The sequence below is a fragment of the Rana temporaria genome, chromosome 6 (genome assembly GCF_905171775.1).
Source record: "Rana temporaria chromosome 6, aRanTem1.1, whole genome shotgun sequence".
NCBI classification, from domain to species: Eukaryota; Metazoa; Chordata; class Amphibia; order Anura; family Ranidae; genus Rana; species Rana temporaria.
The window spans coordinates 94,758,584-94,779,467 of record NC_053494.1 but is presented as its reverse complement, the minus strand read 5'-3'; the positions used below and the strand labels follow the sequence as shown (position 1 = coordinate 94,779,467).

The window sequence follows — 20,884 nt, the reverse complement described above, 5'->3', positions numbered from 1 at the left end:
CGTTCAGTTCTGTGTGCTTTTTTTCTGCACAAAATGCATGCACAGTGTTTTCCATGTGCTCCAATGGCTCTAGTTCACACTATGCAGTCAGTTTCTGGAATACATGGAAAACACTGTGTATGCATTTTTAGTGCAGAACAAACGCACACGAAACCGTACGGAACTACGTCTGGTGTGACCTGGCCCTTTAGAGAAAGATGCATTTAATTTCAACACAAGAATTTTTTGGGGGGGGAAGTTACAATTGTATCATTAGAATCAATGACTGAAACTTGCCTTGGACTGCAAAACTCTAATTTTCACTCTTAAAAAAAATGCTCTTTAACCCAGCGCTCATTTGGGTATTTACTATAAGTCTTGGTAAAAAAAAAAAAGCCATGGGAGTTAAAATGAGAGTAGTTTGCATGTCTGAGCATGTTCAGTTGTGCTGGCACCTAGTTGTAAAGAGATGGGGAATTTATCTCTTCTCAGACTTTTAAAGAAATTTCAGTGTAGAAATCACTTTTTCACACACTTTAAAAGAATATAGGGCCAAATTCTCAAAAAAGCTGCGTAACTTAAATTTCAGCAGTTAAGTTACACTGACTTAAAATTTCTACCTAAGTGCCTGATCGTCAAAGCACTTACATAGAAATTACACGCCGTGTAACTTAAGTGCCGCCGTCGTAAGGCGGTCCTCCTCTCCTGGGGGCGTTTAAAATTTAAATGAGGCGCGCTCCCGCGCCGGCCGTACTGCGCATGCGTGTGACGTCATTTTCCCGACGTGCAGCGCGCGAACGTAATTAACGCCGGGCGGCTTTGAGAATTTCGACGGGACACTAAAGTTGCGACGGGTGAAAAAAAAAAGACGCGCCGGGAAAACAAATAATTATAAAAAAAAATGACAGCGTCGCTCAGCATGCATTCCTGAGAGGGAGAACTCCATGCCAATTTTCAAAAAAAAAAAACGGCATGGGTTCCCCCCCCCCAGGAGCATACCAGGCCCTTAGGTCTGGTATGGGTTGTAAGGAGACCCCCCCACGCCGAAAAATTGACGTAGGGGGTCCCCCTACAATCCATACCAGACCCGTATCCAAAGCACGCTACCCGGCCGGTCAGGAAGGGAGTGGGGACGAGCGAGCGCCCCCCCCCCCTCCTGAGCCATGCCAGGCCGCATGCCCTCAACATGGGGGGGTTGGGTGCTCTGGGGCAGGGGGGCGCACTGCGGGCCCCCCCACCCCAGAGCACCCTGTCCCCATGTTGATGAGGACAGGACCTCTTCCCGACAACCCTTGCCGTTGGTTGTCGGGGTCTGCGGGCGGGGGCTTATCGGAATCTGGGAGTCCCCTTTAATAAGGGGGCCCCCAGATACCGACCCCCCACCCTAAGTGAATGGATATGGGGTACATCGTACCCCTATCCATTCACCTGGAGGCAAAAAGTAAAAGTTAGTAAACACACAACACAAGGCTTTTTAAAATAATTTATTATTCTGCTCCGGATGCCCCCCCTGTCTTCGTTATTAGCTCAATTACCAGGGGGGGCTTCTTCTTCCACTCTCCGGGGGGGGTTTCTTCTTCCGCTCTCCGGGGGTCTTCTCCGCTCTCCGGGGGGGGGGCTTCTCCGCTCTCCGGTGGGCTTCTTCCATCTTCTCCCCTCTTCCGCTGTTGACTCGGCGAACCCCGGTTCTTCTCCAGCTGTCCGGTGCCTTCTTCTTCAGCGCTGGCTGCCTGCTATGTTTGTGTGTTAGCTCAATTAGTAACAGGCAGCCGGCGCGGTCTTCTGTGACGTCAGGGTCTTCTGTTCTTCTCCCCTCTTCCGATGTTGACTCGTCGCCTGTTGTCGCTGTAATGATGGAAGCGCGCCTTGCATCCCATTTATATAGGCATCACCGTCCCATCATGCTCCGGTAGGTACCCACGTGGTGGGTGCCTACCCACGTGCACCCACCACGTGGGTACCTGCCGGAGCATGATGGGACGGTGATGCCTATATAAATGGGATGCAAGGCGCGCTTCCATCATTACAGCGACAACAGGCGACGAGTCAACATCGGAAGAGGGGAGAAGAACAGAAGACCCTGACGTCACAGAAGACCACGCCGGCTGCCTGTTACTAATTGAGCTAACACACAAACATAGCAGGCAGCCAGCGCTGAAGAAGAAGGCACCAGACAGCTGGAGAAGAACCGGGGTTCGCCGAGTCAACAGCGGAAGAGGGGAGAAGATGGAAGAAGCCCACCGGAGAGCGGAGAAGCCCCCCCCGGAGAGCGGAGAAGACCCCCGGAGAGCGGAAGAAGAAACCCCCCCCGGAGAGTGGAAGAAGAAGCCCCCCCTGGTAATTGAGCTAATAACGAAGACAGGGGGGGCATCCGGAGCAGAATAATAAATTATTTTAAAAAGCCTTGTGTTGTGTGTTTACTAACTTTTACTTTTTGCCTCCAGGTGAATGGATAGGGGTACGATGTACCCCATATCCATTCACTTAGGGTGGGGGGGCGGTATCTGGGGGCCCCCTTATTTGAGGGGACTCCCAGATTCCGATAAGCACCCCGCCCGCAGACCCCGACAACCAACGGCAAGGGTTGTCGGGAAGAGGTCCTGTCCTCATCAACATGGGGACAGGGTGCTCTGGGGTGGGGGGGCCCGCAGTGCGCCCCCCTGCCCCAGAGCACCCAGCCCCCCCATGTTGAGGGCATGCGGCCTGGCACGGCTCAGGAGGGGGGGGGGACGCTCGCTCGTCCCCACTCCATTCCTGGCCGGCCGGGTAGCGTGCTTTGGATACGGGTCTGGTATGGATTGTAGGGGGACCCCCTACGTCGATTTTTCGGCGGAGGGGGGGTCTCCTTACAACCCATACCAGACCTAAGGGCCTGGTATGCTCCTGGGGGGGGAACCCATGCCGGTTTTGAATTTAAAAATTGCCGTGGAGTTCTCCCTCGGGAATGCATACCAAATGCCGTCGCTGGAATGGGCCTTTACAATGTGTGACTAACTTTCCACATTATAAAACCAGCCCTAGTTTTGCGCAGGCAAATTCGGAACTTAGGCAGAAATCACAGTGATGAAATGCTTTGAAAATCTGCTTAAGTCCTCATTTGCATACGCAAAGCTGCATTTCAATGAGAAATGCCCCCAGTGGCGGATGCGGTACTGCATCCTAAAATCTGACCGTGTAAGTGTCTTACACATGTCAGATTTTCTGCCTAACTTTGGAAAAAGCCTTTTGAAAATCGTTTCCAAAGTTAGGCACAGGGATACGCAGGCTGAACAGCAGTTAAGTCTGCATATCTCTTTTGAGAATCAGGCCCATTATGTTGTATATACCACATATTTCAGTACCATTTTAGACAATCATATCCTGCTCTAAAGATTATTTACAAAAATAACACAGAATATCCAAGCTCAAACTTACTGACTAATCGGCAACCAACCAAATTCACCTGTCTAACAGTATGCGTTAAAAACAGAGGTTTAGTTGCACGCATTTGCAAATACATGTGTAAGCTGCAAGCCCCGTCAAGGCTCTCTGTGTACTGCAGTCCTAACTATAAAATTTAAAGTCTCCTCAGTGGAAGCACATGTATGCTGATGGATAGATAAAGGGCAGGTGACTGGAGGTAGCCCAGTCCCCCTTAAAGGGGCAGGAGCACACTAAACACCCAGCACGTAGAAGCAAAGGTGCTAGTGCGTTGCCTGACCACAATGACATCAATACAAAAAACAAATGTCACTGCCCCTACCTATGACTGGTCTATACAGTAAGGAGCACTGGAAAGGGCGCATATACATACAAAAATAACATAGAATATCCAAGCTCAAACTTACCGACCAATCAGCAACCAACCAAATTCACCTGTCTAACAGTATGCCGCTTACCTGAGCCGTCTGTAGTGGTGGAGGCAATTGGGTCCTATCTGTGGCTGGGTTTGGATACGAGTGAGGGCAAGATGGCCCCCACCCGTCTCCAAACGACTTAAAGGGCCATTTTATGTTTGTCATTTTTTTTAAATGACAATTTTTTTTTTTATTATTGCATTTTAATCTAAATATGAGATCCAAGGTCTTTTTGACACCAGATCTCATATTTAAGGAGGACCTGTAATGCTTTTTTCTATTACAAGGGATGTTTACATTCCTTTGTAATAGTAATAAAAGTGACCCAAATTAGGGAAAAATAATCAAACGGTGTAAAAAGAAATACAATCGCGCGAAGAAGTGAACGCATCCGAAAACGGTGTTCAAACCACACATGTTAGTTATTGTCGCGATAGTTGGAGTCCTAGACCTCCTCTGTAATTTAAAACATGCAACCTATAGAATTTTTTAAACGTTGCCTATGGAGATTTTTATGGGTAAAAGTTAACGCCATTCCACGAGCGGGCGCAATTTTGAAGCGTGACATGTTGGGTATCAATTTACTTGGCGTAACATTATCTTTCACAATAAAAAAAAATTGGGCTAACTTTACTGTTGTCTTATTTTTTAATTAAACAAAATGCGCTTGTAAGACGGTGTGCAAATACGGTGTGTCAAAAAGTATTGCAATGACTGTCATTTTTATTCTCTAGGGTGTTAGAAAAAAAAAATGTATAATGTTTGGGGGTTCTAAATAATTTGAGCAAATAAACTTGTAACACGGAGGCCCGGATTCACATACCTTGGCGCATAGTTATGCCGGTGTAGCGTATCGAATATACGCTACGCCGGTGTAGTGCAGAGCGTCGAGCACAGTATTCACAAAGCACTTGCTCCCACACGCTGTTAAAGATACGCTGGGCTTCCTCGGCGTAAGCCAGCGTTGGTGGATATGGGTGTGAGCCATGCCAATGAGGCGTAACCCCATGTAAATGATGGGCCGAGCGCCATCAAGATACGAATAACGTACGTCCCATGGACGTATCCCAGTGCGCATGCTCAGAATGACGTCGAAACTAGTCCCTAAGAGACGTTGAATCACTGCCTACGACGTGAACGTAACCTAAGCCCAGCCCTATTCACGTACTACTACGTAAAATAGACGGCTGATCCCTGGTTCATACCTTTGCATGAGTTGCGCCTCATAGATGGGGGATAACTATACGCCGGACGTAAGCCTTACGCAAACCGCATATATTATGCGCCGGGCGCAACTACGTTTGTGAATCGACGTATCTCCCTCATTTGCAACGAGGTGGCCAGCATAAATATGCGCCCACGATACGCCGGCGTAGGAAAGTTAAGTCGGTCGGATGAAGCCTATTTTCAGGTGTATCTAGTTCTGTGGGCACGGCGCATAGATACGACGGCGCACATTTACACTTACGCGGCGTATCTCGAGATACGTTGGCGTAAGTGCTACGTGAATCCGGGCCAGAGTCTGCAAAACAGGCTAGTCCTTAAGTGGTTAACAAGCAATTAGAGGGAAAGGGTAGCGGCAGTAAATATGTGGCTCTGCTACACTGGATACAGGAAAAGGTACTCTGCCTGGCTGTCATCATATGTCATCGTACAGATGCCAAGTTAGAGTAGATCTTAATTACCTCCCAGTTTTCTTAAATTTTGAATTTGCTTCTGCTCTGTTAAATGAATTGCGCTCTAAATAATAAACAAATAATGAGGGAGTTCTTCCAAAGGCAACATGCAGAATGTTTTTTTTTTTAACACATATATATATATATATATATATATATATATATATATATATTTCTTGGAAATCGCTTAGCTTTGTCAAATGCAATATAATAGCTGTGTGTGTAATTCTTCCCCCCATTTTTTTTTTGTTTTTGTTTACTTTTTAGTCAACCGTAAAAGATGTGATATATATTACAGTTGAAATTTTATCCAATTGGGGAAATCCTCATTTTGTGGGTTTGACTGAAGTCCAGTTCTTTGATTTGAAGAATCAGAAAATATATGTGTCCCCTCTTGACGTAGACATAAGGAATGCTGATTTTCCTGGAGATCTTCAGTGTTTGGTCAATGGAAAAGTTAAGGTGAGCGCTGGAACTTTCCTATTCTTATTGGTAAAAATACTTTAGACCACAAATTGAAGGGTGATGGGGAATTGTTCTTTGTTCTCCTTAGAAAGTTATTATATCAGTTGTTGATTTTGATGGTTTGTTCCAAGGAAAGTCCAGATTCTTGGTATTGACCAACAGCTCCATGCAATCCCCATTTTTACGGCGTGTTATATAAAAAAGGGGATCTACACAGCATCTGAACGCCACAAAATAAAAACACTAATTTGTTTTTAGTATTTAAAGCAAACTCTCCTATCCATCCATGTCTCCATGCATTATTTTGCTGAGAAATTGCTGTATAAAACCCCCCCCAACATTTCTGGTCATGGCCATCTTGAGTAAGGGCAGATTATTCATGTAACATTTACTTCCTGGAGTCCATCTGCTCTTAGCTGAGGCATGCAGGCAGGAGGATGTGCTTAGCGTAAACCCCTCGTCCCCTCCAGAAGACTTCTGGGATATACAGTATCTATATTTTGTAAATATTTTATTATATCTTTTCATGTGACAACACTGAAGAAATTACACTTTGCTACAAGTAGTGAGTGTACAGCTTGTATAACAATGTAAATTTGCCCTCCCCTTAAAATACTGCATATACTCGAGCATAAGCCGACCCAAGTATAAGCCGAGGTACCTAATTTTATCACAAAAAAATAGGAAAACTTATTGACTTGAGTTTAAGCCTAGGGTGAGAATGCAGCAGCTACTGTAAGTGGAAAAGAGGGTCAGCAATGCCCATTTGCACGCCCATTGCAACCTCACTGTGCCCATTGCAACCTCACTGTGCCCATTGCAACCTCACTGTGCCCATCTCACTGTGCCCATTTTAGCCTCACTGTGCCCAAGTCAGTGTACCTGAAATTGACAGGCTGCGGGCGTCCATTCAAAGTTGTGGTCTCCTCCTTCTCCCTTCCGTGATAGGTGTTTCTCAGCAGACACAGTTCCGCCTATCACGGACGTTCTCTCATCCTCGGGCTCAGTTTCCCAGCAGATACTGTGTTCAGTGTTCCGCCAATCACAGACGTCCTCTTGTCCGAGGATGAAAGGACGTCTGTGATTGGCGGAACTGTGTTCCTCGGAAGGGACCAGGAGGACCCCGCGACTTTTAACCACTTAAGACCTGGACCTTTAGGCCCTGTACACACGAGCGGATATCCGATGAAAACGGTCCGCCGGACCGTTTCCATTGGACATTTCTGCTCCGGATTTTGATCTGATGGGCTGTACACACCATCAGATCAAAATCCCAGCGAAAAACATACGCGGTGACGTGGCCGCGCCGTCGCCGCGGCAATGACGCAGCGACGTGCGCGACCCTGGAAGGTAAATACTTCCACGCATGCGTCGAATCACTTCGACGCATGCGAGGGATGGGGATCGGTCTGACTTATCCGGTGAGTCTGTACAGACGACCGGATAAGTCCGACGGACAGGTTTCCAGCGGATAGATTTCTTAGCATGCTAAGAAATTTTTATCCGCTTGAAAAACGGTCGGCTGGACAAATGTCCGCCGAAAAATGTCCGCTAGGCCGTACACACGACCGGATTTGTCTGCTGGAACTGATCCGCGGATAAATCCCAACGGACAGATCCGGGCGTGTGTACGGGGCCTTAGGCAGCTAAAGGATTCGGCCAGTTTTTGCGATTCGGCACTGCGTCGCTTTAACAGACAATTGCGCGGTCGTGCGACGTGGCTCCCAAACAAAATTGGCGTCCTTTTTTCCCCACAAATAGAGCTTGCTTTTGGTTTTATTTGATCACCTCTGCGGTTTTTATTTTTTTGCGCTATAAACAAAAATAGAGCGACAATTTTGATTTTTTTTTATATTTTTTACTTTTTGCTATAATAAATATCCCCCAAAAATATATATAAAAAAAAACATTTTTTTCCTCAGTTTAGGCCGATACGTATTCTTCTACTTTCTACTATTTTTGGTAAAAAGAAAAATCGCAATAAGCGTTTATCGGTTAGTTTGCGCAAAATTTATAGTGTTTACAAAATAGGGGATAGTTTTATTGCATTTTTATTAATTTTTGGGAGTTAACCACAAGGGGGTGCTGAAGGGGTTATGTATGACCCAATATGTGTTTCTAACTGTAGGGGGGTGTGGCTGTAGGTGTGAAATCATCGATTGTGTATCCCTATAAAAGGGATCACACGATTCCTGATGACGCCACAGTGAAGAACAGTTTACACACAGCTCTCCCCGTTCTTCAGCTCCGGGGAACGATCGCAGGACTCTAGCGGCGATCGGGTCCCGCGGTCCCGGTCACGGAGCTTGGGACCGCGGCTGGGTACTAGCACAGGACGTACCTGTGCCCAGCCGTGCCATTCTGTCGACTTAAATGTGCAGGAGGCGGTCCTTAAGTGGTTAAACAATGGACGCCCGCAGCCTGTAAATAATTTCAGGCGCACTGACTCGAGTATAAGCCGAGGGGGGTATTTTCAGCCTTAAAAAAAGGGCTGAAAAACTTGGCTTATACTAAAGTATATACGGTAACTCAACACACAGCCATTAATGTCTAAACTGCTGGCAACAAAAGTGAGTACACCCCAATTAGCCATTTTCTCTCCCTGGTGTCATGTAATTCATTAGTGTTACAAGGTCTCCGGTGTGAATGGAGAGCATGTGTGTTAAATTTGGTGTTATAGCTTTCACTCTCTAATACTGGTCACTGGAAGTTCAACATGGCAAAGAACTCTGAGGATCTGAAAAAAAAGAATTGTTGCTCTACATAAAGATGGCATAGTCTATAGGAAAATTGCCAATACCCTGAAACTGAGCTGCAGCACAGTGGCCAAGACCATACAGCGGTTTAACAGGATAGGTTCCACTCAGAACAGGTCTCACCATGGTTGAACAAAGAAGTTGAGTGCACATGCTCAGCGTCATGTATCCAGAGGTTGTCTTTGGAAAATAGACATATGAGTGCTGCCAGCAATGCTGCAGAGGTTGAAGGAGTGGGGGGTCAGCCCGTCAGTGCTCAGACCATACACAACACACTGCATCAACTTGGTCTGCATGGCAGTCCTCCCAGAAGGAAGCCTCTTCTAAAGATGATGCACAAGTAAGCCTGCAAACAGTTTTCTGAAGACAAGCAGACTAAGGACATGGATAACTGAAACCGTGTCCTGTGGTCTCATGAGACCAATATAAATTTATTTTGGTCAAACGTGTGTGGTGGCAACCAGGTGAGGAGTACAAAGATAAGTGTGTCTTGCCTACAGTCAAGCATGGTGGTGTGAGTGTCATGGTCTGCGGCTGCATAAGTGCTGCCGGCACTGGTGAGCTACAGTTCATTGAGGGAACCATGAATGCCAACATGTACTGTGACATACTGAAGCAGAGCATGAACCCCTCCCTTCCGAGACTGCGCTGCAGGGCAGAATTCCAACATGATAACGACCCCAAACACACCTCGAAGATGACCACTGCCTTCCTAAAGAAGCTGAGGATAAAGGTGATGGACTGCCCAAGCATGTCTCCAGACCTAAACCCTATTGAGCATCCGTGAGGCATCCTCAAACAGAAGATGGAGGGGCGCAAGGTCTTTAACATCCACCAGCTCTGTGATGTCTTCATGGAGGAGTGGGAGAGGACTTCAGTGGCAACCTTTGAAGCTCTGGTGAACTCCATGTGCACAAGGGTTGAGGCAGTGCTGGAAAATTATGATGACCACACAAAATATTGACACTTTGGGCCAAATTTGGACATTTTCATTTAGGGATGAACTCACTTTTGTTGCCAGTGGTTTAGACATTAACTGTGTGTTGAGTTATTTTGAATGGACAGCAAAATGACAATGTTATACAAGCTGTACACTCACTACTTTACATTGTAGCAAAGTGTAATTTCTTCAGTGTTAAAACATGAAAAGATATAATAAAATATTTACAAAATGTGAGGGGTGTACTCACTTTTGTGAGATACCGTATGACATAATTTGCCTAGACAGAAACCAGGAAGAAACTGAAAAAATGGATTAAGTTTAAAACAAGTAAATATAATATACCTTCCTTCCTACCTATTTACTAATGCTAGCATGATGAGGATTAATAATAGTTAGTGCTGATTGAGAGAGTGAAGTTCCACATTACGTACTAGACACGGGTAACGTGCTCTTGTCATTTTCAATTAAAGTTTTCTCAAACAAATATACTATATAAAACAAGCCTAGTGATTAGTAAAAAAGATTTATTGGGATTCACTGTTTTGTGATCTTCGGTTTTTGATTTATGTTTATCTCACATATTTATAGTATATCCTAATGCTAGCTGTATAATTATTATTATTTTTTTATGTGAACTAAAGATCTAATTTTAAAGATTTCATTTTGTAATTGTCCCCTTCAGACTACAAAGGAACATTTCATGTGGATGTGCCCTTTCCATCCCCCTGTGCAGCTTTACTTTGTTATCCGAAATCCTACTCGGTCATGTGATTTTGACATATGCAAGGTGAAGATCTGGAATTATAACAAGATGCTCAGTGTAAGTAGCAGCAGCAGCACCTTATGTTATTTGCTGACTCCCCCTCCCCTCGTACTAAATCACATAATTCGTTATTTTTTTCAAATACGAGGGCAGATTTCCTTTATAGTTTTTTATTTTAATAAACTGCAAGATATAAAGCACAAGGTAAGTAACTGTGTAGAAATACTTTATTTAGACCATGTATTGTTAAGTATACCTATTTATGCGCTAAGGGAGGTTATTAGTTGACCACTGAAACAATTGCAATATTGTAGATAAGAAGCTGTCATAATGTCGTAATGATTTTGTTTCATTCTTGGGGTGGGGGGTCTATTTATATTTTCAGTCAAGATTTGCACACCCTTTACCCAGAATTTATGTGACCTGCGTGTTACTTATTTTTGTTTTAAATAGACCCCCCAGAGAAGTCTATCCATTTTGCTGCATGCACAGGCAAAATGCATTTAGATGTATGTTTATTAACTGAGATGTTTCTTTCCTGCCTTTACCCATTGTAGCCCTTTACAGTGTATAAAGCTCTCAGAGGAGAGATCATTTTTTAACATTTGTTGTTCTCTTTGACTGGGAAGAGAAGTGAATGAAATACACTACAAATGGCTGCAATGTATAGTGTAAGTAAGGTTTGAGCCCATGATCTCGAGAGATTAGGGGCTCAAATACTCCTAAATGAAAAAATAAAATATAAAAAGATGATAAAATAAAAGTTAAAAAGTGAAATTAAAGTTAATAAAAGACCTATGTGAGGAATCATTCATTAACCACTTCAGCCCCGGACCAATATGCAGCTTAATGCCCAGAGGTGTTTTTACAATTTGGCACTGCGCTGCTTTAACTGGTAATTGCGCGGTCATGCAATGTTGTACCGAAACGAAACTTGCGTCCTTTTCTTCCCACAAATAGAGCTTTCTTTTGATGGTATTTGATTGCCTCTGCGATTTTAATTTTTTGCGATATAAACGGAAAAAGACCGTAAATTTTGAAAAACATTGATTTTTCTTAAAACAAAAAGTAAAAAATATCAAATAAACTAAATTGTTGTCAAACATTTAGGCCAAAATGTATTCAGCCACATGTCTTTAGTAAAAAAAATCGCAATAAGCGTATATTTATTGGTTTTCGCAAAAGTTATAGCGTCTACAAACTAGGGTACATTTTCTGGAATTTACACAGCTTTTATTTTATGACTGCCTATATGATTTCTTGAGGTGCTAAAATGGCAGGGCAGTACAAACCCCCCCCCCCCCAAATGACCCCATTTTGGAAAGTAGACACCCCAAGGAAACTGTTGCATGTTGAGTCCATTGAATATTTTTTTTTTTTTGTCCCAAGTGATTGAATAATGACAAAAAAAAAATATATATATATATATATATATATATATATTGCTCACACATGCCATGGTTATATGTGGAATTGCACCCCAAAATACATTCTGCTGCTTCTCCTGAGTACGGGGATACCACATGATTGGGACTTTTTGGGAGCCTAGCTGCGTACGGGGCCCCAAAAACCAAGCACCGCCTTCAGCATTTCTAAGGGCACAATTTATTGATTTCACTCCTCACTACCTATAAAGGTTTCGAAGGCCATAAAATGCAAAATAGCACAAAACCCCCCCAAATGACCCCATTTTGGAAAGTAGACACCCCAAGCTATTTGTTGAGAGGCATGTCGAGTCCATGGAATATTTTATATTTTGACACAAGTTGCGGGAATATGACAAACTTATTTTTTTTTTGCACAAAGTTGTCACTAAATGATATATTGCTCACACATGCCATGGTTATATGTGGAATTGCACCCCAAAATACATTCTGCTGCTTCTCCTGAGTATGGGGATACCACATGTGTGGGACTTTTTGGGAGCCTAGCCGCGTACGGGACCCCGAAAACCAAGCACCGCCTTCAGGATTTCTAAGGGCATACATTTTTGATTTCACTCCTCACTACCTATCACAGTTTTGAAGGCCATAAAATGCCAAGATGGCACACAACCCCCCCAAATGACCCCATTTTGGAAAGAAGACACCCCAAGCTATTTGATGAGAGGCATGTTGAGTCCATGGAATATTTAATTTTTTTGCCCCAAGTGATTGAATAATGACCAAAAAAAAAATAATTTACAAAACGTTGTCACTAAATGATAAATTGCTCAAACATGCCATTGGCATATGTGGAATTACACCCCAAAATACATTGTGCTGCTTCTCCTGAGTACGGGGATACCACATGTGTGGGACTTTTTGGGAGCCTAGCCCGCCGCAATATATCATTTAGTGACAACTTTGCGCAAAAAAATAAAAATAAAAAATATTTATTTTTCCCACAACTTGGGTCAAAATATAAAATATTCCACGGACTCGAGATGCCTCTCAGCATACTTTCCAAAATGGGGTCATTTGGGGGGGTTTTGAATTGTCCTGGCATTTTATGCACAACATTTAGAAGCTTATGTCACACATCACCCACTCTTCTAACCACTTGAAGAAAAAGCCCTTTCTGACAATGTTTGTTTACATAAAAACATTTTTTTTTTTTTTGCAAGAAAGTTAAGTTGAACCCCCAAACATTATATATTTTTTTAAAGCAAAGGCCCTGCAGATTAAAATGGTGGGTGTTGCAATTTTTTTTTCCACACAGTATTTGCGCAGCGTTTTTTCAAAGGATTTTTTTGGGGAAAAAATACACTTTTTTTTATTTTAAAGCACTAAAACACACTATATTGCCCAAATTATTGATGAAATAAAAATGATGATCTTAGGCCGAGTACATGGATACCAAACACGACATACTTTAAAATTGCGCACAAACGCGCAGTGGCGACAAACTACATACATTTTTAAAAGCCTTTACAGGTTACCACATTAGATTTACAGAGGAGGTCTACTGCGAAAATGACTGCCCTCGATCTGCCCTTCGCGGTGATACCTCACATGCATGGTGCAATTGCTGTTTACATATGACTCCAGACCGACGCTTGCGTTCGCCTTTGCGCAAGAGCAGGGGGGGACATGGATGCTTTTTTTTTTTTATATATATTTATTTCGCTTTTTTTATTTTATTTGTAAACTGTTCCTTCCATTTTATTTATTTTTTACCATTTTTATTGTTATCTCAGGGAATGTAAATATCCCTTATGATAGCAATAGTTAGTGACAGGTACTCCTTTTTTTTTTTTTTTAAAGATGGGGTCTATTAGACCCTAGATCTTTCCTCTGCCCTCAAAGCATCTGACCACACCAAGATCGGTGTGATAAAATGCTTTCCCATTTTCCCAATGGCGCTGTTTATACCCAGGGGGGGACATTCCCTCCCACTGAATGTAAAAGCAGTCTAGAGGCTAATTAGCCGCTAGGACTGCTTTTACATGAAAGCCGATCGCTGGCTGAAAAGAATGATACCAAGATGATGCCTAAACCCGCAGGCATCATTCTGGTATAACCATTCAAAGTCCAGCAACATACCAGTACGTTGATGGTTCTTGTTGGACATGTATTGTAATCTTTTTTTTTTTCATGCAGCCTGTTGGCTGAACAAAAAAAAGATTGATCGGTGGGTATGCCCACCATTAGAATACCTCCCTTCATCCACCCACTTCTAATGATGGGCATACATGCACCATTTATATATGCCGAAGCATGGGGGCATCCTCCCGCAAAAAAGTTATGCCGCGTACGGTCGGACTTTTCTATGCCGCGTACACACGGTCGGACTTTTCTATGCCGTGTACACATGGTCAGACTTTTCCACGGGAAAGCCTCCATAGGAATGTCAACCGTACGCATTAGGAGCAAAATCGCTCCTCCGCCCCTAATGCCCCCATGCTTCGGCATATATGCTCTTTTTTTAACTGTGGTGGTGAAATCACCTCCTACAGTGTTGGAGTCGCGGCTTTATATATCGTGGGAGCAAACGCTATTGCTGTCACGCTAAATAAATCCGCGCTGCAACTGAATGGCGTACCTGCTAAGCAAATGATGGTTAACATTAAAACAAAGTAACATTACAGTATAACAGTAAGATCATACCATACCTGCAAAGCAAATACCAAAAAAAAAACATAGTAAAAAATAAAACATTTAACGCAACCTGTGCCTAAAATATATATATGCCGAAGCATGGGGGCATCCTCCCGCAAAAAAGTTATGCCGCGTACACACGGTCGGACTTTTCCACGGGCAAGCCTCCGTCGGAATTTCGACCGTATGTACGCGGCATAAAAAGTTATGCCGCATACACGCGGTCAGACTTTTCCACGGGCAAGCCTCCGTAGGAATGTTGACCGCATATACGCGGCATTAGGAGCAAAATCGCTCCTCCGCCCCTAATGCCCCCATGCTTCGGCATATATGCTCTTTTTTTAACTGCGGTGGTGAAATCACCTCCTACAGCACTGGAGTCGCGGCTTTATATATCGTGGGAGCAAACGCTGTTGCTGTCAAGATAAATAAGTCCGCGCAACAGCTGAATGGCGTACCTGAAAACAGTAAAGTAAATTACATACCTGAAAAGCAAGCATGAAAAAACATAACAACAATAAAACTTTGCAGAATAGAATACAGTAAAAAAGAGCAGAACAATAGAGAGAGAATAGAGAGGGAGAGAACAATAAAACGACAACTATTTTTGTTTTTTTTATTTTATATTTTGTTTGTGTTTTTATTTTTTACTTTTTTTTTTATTTTTTAACACTTTTTTTTGTAACTGTTGAACTTTTCGGTTCCAGGTTTGGGTCTCTCAAAATGCGATGGCATCTTGGGAGACCCTGTGTAAGTGTGCCTAGCCTGTGAAATGTTTTACCCTACACTAATAATTAACTTGTGTGTGGAAGCGTTCAAAACATTCACCAATACAAAGACCAGGATCGGCAGGACATTGGGGACAAAAATAACGGGTGTCACGCTTAAATCCGCGCTTGGTACTGACAAGACATTTCATTTGGGGGGCTTGTTGGGTAGGGGTACGCTCGAGGGCAAATGCCTCTTACTGCATTTGGTAGGGGATGGTGAGGTACAGTACCGCCTGGATACAGGAGTTCTGTGATGATATCCTCCTGGAATTGAAGGAAGGATAAAGTGTGTCCTGAAGCTTTGTATAAGACATGAGCATTCAGTAAAGTCAATTGAAATAAATGTAGAGACACTTTTTTGTACCAGCGTCTCGTCTTACGGGCAATATGATACGGCGCCATCAACTGGTCGTGGAGGTCCACCCCTCCCATATTAAGGTTATATTCGTGGACACAGAGGGGTTTCTCCACAACACCAGTCGCCGTACGAATTTGTACTGTCGTGTCTGCGTGAAGGGTGGTAAGAATGAAAACATTCCTATTGTCCCGCCACTTCACAGCGAGCAAATTTTTACATCTGCAGCAGGCTCTCGCCCCCAGCCTAATACGGGCATCTACAAGCCGCTGGGGAAAGCCCTGGCGATTAGGTCGCACGGTGCCACATGCTCCATCTGATGATCAAACAAGTGACTAAAAAGTGGCACGCTGCTGTAAAAATTGTCCACATACAAGTGGTACCCCTTTCCGAATAAGGGTGACACCAAGTCCCAAACGATCTTGCCAGCACTCCCCATGTAATCTGGGCATCCTTACAGCTCTACCTCACTATCTTTTCCCTCATAAACCCTAAAGCTCCATGTGTAGCCTGTTGCCCTGTCACAAAGCTTATAGAGCTTGACCCCGTATCTGGCACGCTTGCTGGGAAGGAACTGTTTGAAAGACAAGCAGGCCAGAAATTGTAATCAGGGACTCATCAACGCATACAACCTGCTGGGGATTAAACAAGGCTGCATAACGTTCGTTGAAATGGTTTATGAGGGGCCGAATTTTGTAGAGCCGGTCAAATTCAGGGTCTCCACGTGGACGACAAAGTGTATTGTCACTGAAATGCAGGAACCGCAGGATCGACTCCTGGCCATGTGAGCAGAGAATATGGGCATATTGTGAATGGGATGTGTGGACCAATACATCCGCAATTCTGGAAATTTGTGTATGTCCATGTTGAGGGTAAGGGCCAGAAAGGTCTTAAATTCGGAAACCTCAAGAGCTTTCAATTCTTTGGCAAGGAGAGACTGGGGATTAGCGGCGATGTAGGTACCAGCATATAAATTAGTCTGGTCCACAATAGATCTATAGAGATCTTCCGTGAAATACAGCGAATAAAAATCAAGTGGCATAAAATTCGCTGTATCCACCTGAATACCGGGTTGGCCAGTGAATGGGGGAAGTACGGGTTCTGCAGAAGTGGTGGGGACCCAATCAGGATAGGCAAATTCTACAGGAAGGGCACTATGGGAACGACGGGCCTGTCTCTTTCTTGGTGGCAGCGGGACACTACTTGTGCTTGCCACCTCGCCAGCTTGAACTGCACTTATGGGACTCGCCACGTCACCACGTCTTACTGCAGTGCTGGATAAACGACCAGGGTGTACTAGGCCGCTGGTGCTTGCCAATCCACCAGAAGGAATAGCGGCGCTAGTACTTCTCTGCTCCATACAAGGGTCCTGCGGTTCTTGCTGCTCAACAACATGAGAACGGGATCGGGTACGCCTGGCCTTAGCAGGGACCTCAACTTCGTCGTGAGAGCTATCTGACATGGAGCCGCTGTCGTAAACAGGTTCATATTCTGAGCCAGATTCTGACAGATGCGTGACCTCCTCTTCACTATCTGTCATGCTCATGAACAAGAAGGCCTCTTCATCAGTGTACGTTCGCTTTGCCATTTTGGACTCTAAATTTAGTCGTACACTGGTGATGATTCACAGGTAAAAAAAGCACCTGACTGTAGAAAAGCAAATGTAGAAAATGCTTAAAAAAAAAACTGTTAGCGATCGCAGGGATCAGTCCTGTCTCTGCGAACGCTGCAGTTATGTGTCTTGTGTTTTTGAAGTGACCGTGATCGATCGATACTGCACTTGGGTGGGCTGGGCTGGGCAGAGGGGGAAAACGCAGGTGCTAGCGGATATCTGGGCTGATTCCGCTAACAATGCGTTTTTGGGGTACCCTAAACTGCTGGGTACGCTAGTATAGATCTGATCAGATCAGGTATCGATCCGTTCAGATACTATACCACTAAGGGGGGTGTATGCTTTGCGCGTGGGTGTAAGCGTTACTGCCACTAACCTAACGTTGCCTGGGGCGACGCAGACCCTGACTGACGCTAACATTTAATTTATATCACCCGCCGGGCGATCATGGGGTTAAACCTTTATTGGGTTATATACGGCGGGTGCCCTGATGCTATAAACGGCAAACTAACCAACCAGCGTCAACCGTAACACTTATACGGTGATCACTGGTGAAAGGGTTAACTAGGGGGCAATCAGGGGGTTAAAACCTTTATTAGGTAATATATGGGGGGTACCTGACGCTTTCTAAAACCTGACGGCGAATCTAAAATAACTAAATAACGAACTGGCTAACCGCGTCATCAGTGACACTTATACGGTGATCACTGGTGAAAGGGGCAATAAGGGGTTAAAACCTTTATTTATGGGGGTACCTAACGCTATATAAACCTGGCGGCGAACCTAAAAAAAAAATAGCTACCTAGCGGCAACAGTGACACTAATACAACGATCAGAAAACCGATCGCTTAGTGACACTGTCAATAGGGGGTGAAAGGGTTAACTAGGGTGGTGATCAAGGGGTTAAACGTTTATTGGGGGGGGGGGTAGGGGGCTACCCTGGACCTAAAGGGGCCTAAAGCTAACTGCCCTGACACTTTTTTCTGTCACAAATGACACTAAATGCAGTGATCAGAAAATAAATGATCACTGCAATCAGTGACAGGGGGTGATCGGGGGGGGGGGGGGGGGTTATGTGCCTATGTGTGCTGTGTTAGTGTTGTGTTGGTGCAACTCACAGTACTGACGTCTTCTCTCCTCTGGAACCGGACGAAAAGACCGCCAGAGGGGAGAAAATGTCACTTCCTCCCTGCCTGTGTTTACAGTTACACAGGCAGGGCGGGCTCAGGAGGAACCTGATTCGCTGGGAGAGATCGCGAGGGGGTGGCAGGAAACCAATAACCGCCCCCTCATCCCGGATCGCCCGCACACCGTTCCCGGCCGTCGCATGTACCGGAGGGGGTCCCGATCGGACCCCCGACCCCGGGAAAGGCAAGGACGTACATGTACGCCCATTTGCCTGTACGTGCCATTCTGTGGATATACATGCGGCCGTCGGGAAGTGGTTAATAAGTGTGTTTTATTTATGTCAAGACATTCCTGTGACACTTGTAACTCAGTGTATTTACTGTATACAGTATAGTCATAAATACACTCGGCTACAAGTGTCACAGAAATGTCCTGTTATAAATAAGAATGCAATTATTTATGAATAGTTCCTCCCACACATACATACACTGTGTGTGTGTGTGTGTGTGTGTGTGTGTGTGTGTATATGTATGTATATATATATATATATATATATATATATATATATATATATATATATATATATACACTGTATATACATACACACACACAGTACAGACCAAAAGTTTGGACACACCTTCTCATTCAAAGAGTTTTCTTTATTTTCATGTCTATGAAAATTGTAGATTCACACTGAAGACATCAAAACTATGAATTAACACATGTGGAATTATACATAACAAAAAAGTGTGAAACAACTGAAAATATATTTCATATTCAAGGTTCTTCAAAGTAGCCACCTTTTGCTTTGATTACTGCTTGGCACACTCTTGGCATTCTCTTAATGAGCTTCAAGAGGTAGTCACCTGCCGCAGCACCCCATCACTCTCCTTCTTGGTCAAATAGCCCTTACACAGCCTGGAGGTGTGTTTGGGGTCATTGTCCTGTTGAAAAATAAATGATGGTCCAACTAAACGCAAACCGAATGGAATAGCATGCCGCTGCAAGATGCTGTGGTAGCCATGCTGGTTCAGTATGCCTTCAGTTTTTGAGGAGACTGATGTCTTTTCCCTTTGTACTGGGAACACACCATCGGTCTCCTCTCCTCTGACAGGATGTGGATCTGTGTGTTTACACGGTCGTGCTGTGATCGCGGGCAATCGTGGGTGCCCGGCGGACATTACGGCTGCTGGCCATGCACACTGGGTCCCGAGCGATGCGGCGGGGGCGCGTGTGCACCCCCTAGCCGCCCGGGAAGCCCAGGACGTCATATCCTGGTACTTGTAGTTTTCCATTTACAGAACTGGGCACATGTTACTAAAAATGGGTGGAACCTGTACCATTTTCCCAAAGGTGAACTCCTCCTTTAAGGAGCCCGGGTAAACTTTTATTGGGCAACTGGTTTTAGATATATTGCAATGAAAAGTGTTCTTCTAATGCTATCACTTGTGCTGGTTAGAGTCGTATAATCTGTAGGTTGCTACATGAAGTAGAGTTTAGATGATGTTTAACAAATCATCATTTGCATGTCTAAGTAGATAATTGCTGTAAGTCTCAGGCTGCATTGCCTCATACCATATGTCCTTAAAAAAAACATGGTCAGGTACTTGGAGATTTAATAAAAACCTAGGTAAAATATTTTTGAGTGCATTTTTTTTGGCATAGCTTTACTGAGTCTGATGTTTGTGAAATATTGAGAGCTTGCGATTTGGAGTGATTTATCTTTAGTTTAGATGGCGATTGGAAGTGTTCTAGGTCTTGAATAAGATTGGGGAGTGTCGTGTGTGGTTTGAGATAGGAAAAGGAGCATGTCATCTGCAAATGCTGCAAGTTTGTATGTATGGTTCTGTATTTCAATTCCTTTTATGTCCAGGTTTTGCCTTATTCTATTTAACAGAGGTTCTAGCGTAAGGACGAACAATAGTGGGGATAAGGGGCAACCTGCCTCGTACCATTTCGCAAATTAAAGGCGTTCGGCAGGTGGGCGTTGACTCGTACTTTTGCAGTCGGATTGGAGTACAAAGCGTGGATGCTTGCTCTTATTAAAAGGTGGAATACCTATGGCGTTCATTAAAGCATCCATATAGTCCCGGGCCACTCTGTCGAATGCCTTCTCCGCGCGAGAGAATGAAGCCCTGTTTTTCATTGTTAGTAAGCCAATGAAGAATGTTGAGTGCTTTTATTGTGTTATCTCGACTTTCCCTTCCGGGAATAAACCCAACTTGGTCTAATGATATAAGGGAGCTGAATAGTGGTATAAGTCTGTTTGCTAGTATTTTGGCGTATAATTTAACGCCCATGTTTATGAGCGAGATTGGGCGATAATTTGTGACTTGAGTCTCATCTTTCCCCTCCTTGGGAATTACCGCTATATGTGCTTCTAAAGCAGGGTTTGACGAACCCAGTTCGCTATTGCGACTAGAATTCGCGACCTGGGGCATCCTGTGTCTCCGTGCGCCCCCGCCACGCGATCGTGTCAGGCCGCGCTGGCCGGCCGGTACTTGAGGCCGCGGCTTTGCGGC

General features: G+C 44.3%; 1 protein-coding gene across 3 annotated transcripts in view; it reads left to right on the top strand.

The window, feature by feature from the left end:
• LOC120943613 (katanin interacting protein) overlaps positions 1-20,884 on the top strand; it is a 227,576-nt gene that overhangs the window by 118,433 nt on the left and 88,259 nt on the right. For all 3 annotated transcript variants that reach the window (XM_040357002.1, XM_040357000.1, XM_040357001.1), the window contains 2 exons: positions 5,759-5,953; positions 10,338-10,475. In XM_040357002.1, coding sequence (XP_040212936.1) covers positions 5,759-5,953; positions 10,338-10,475 — 333 coding nt within the window. The remainder of the gene's footprint in view (positions 1-5,758; positions 5,954-10,337; positions 10,476-20,884) is intronic.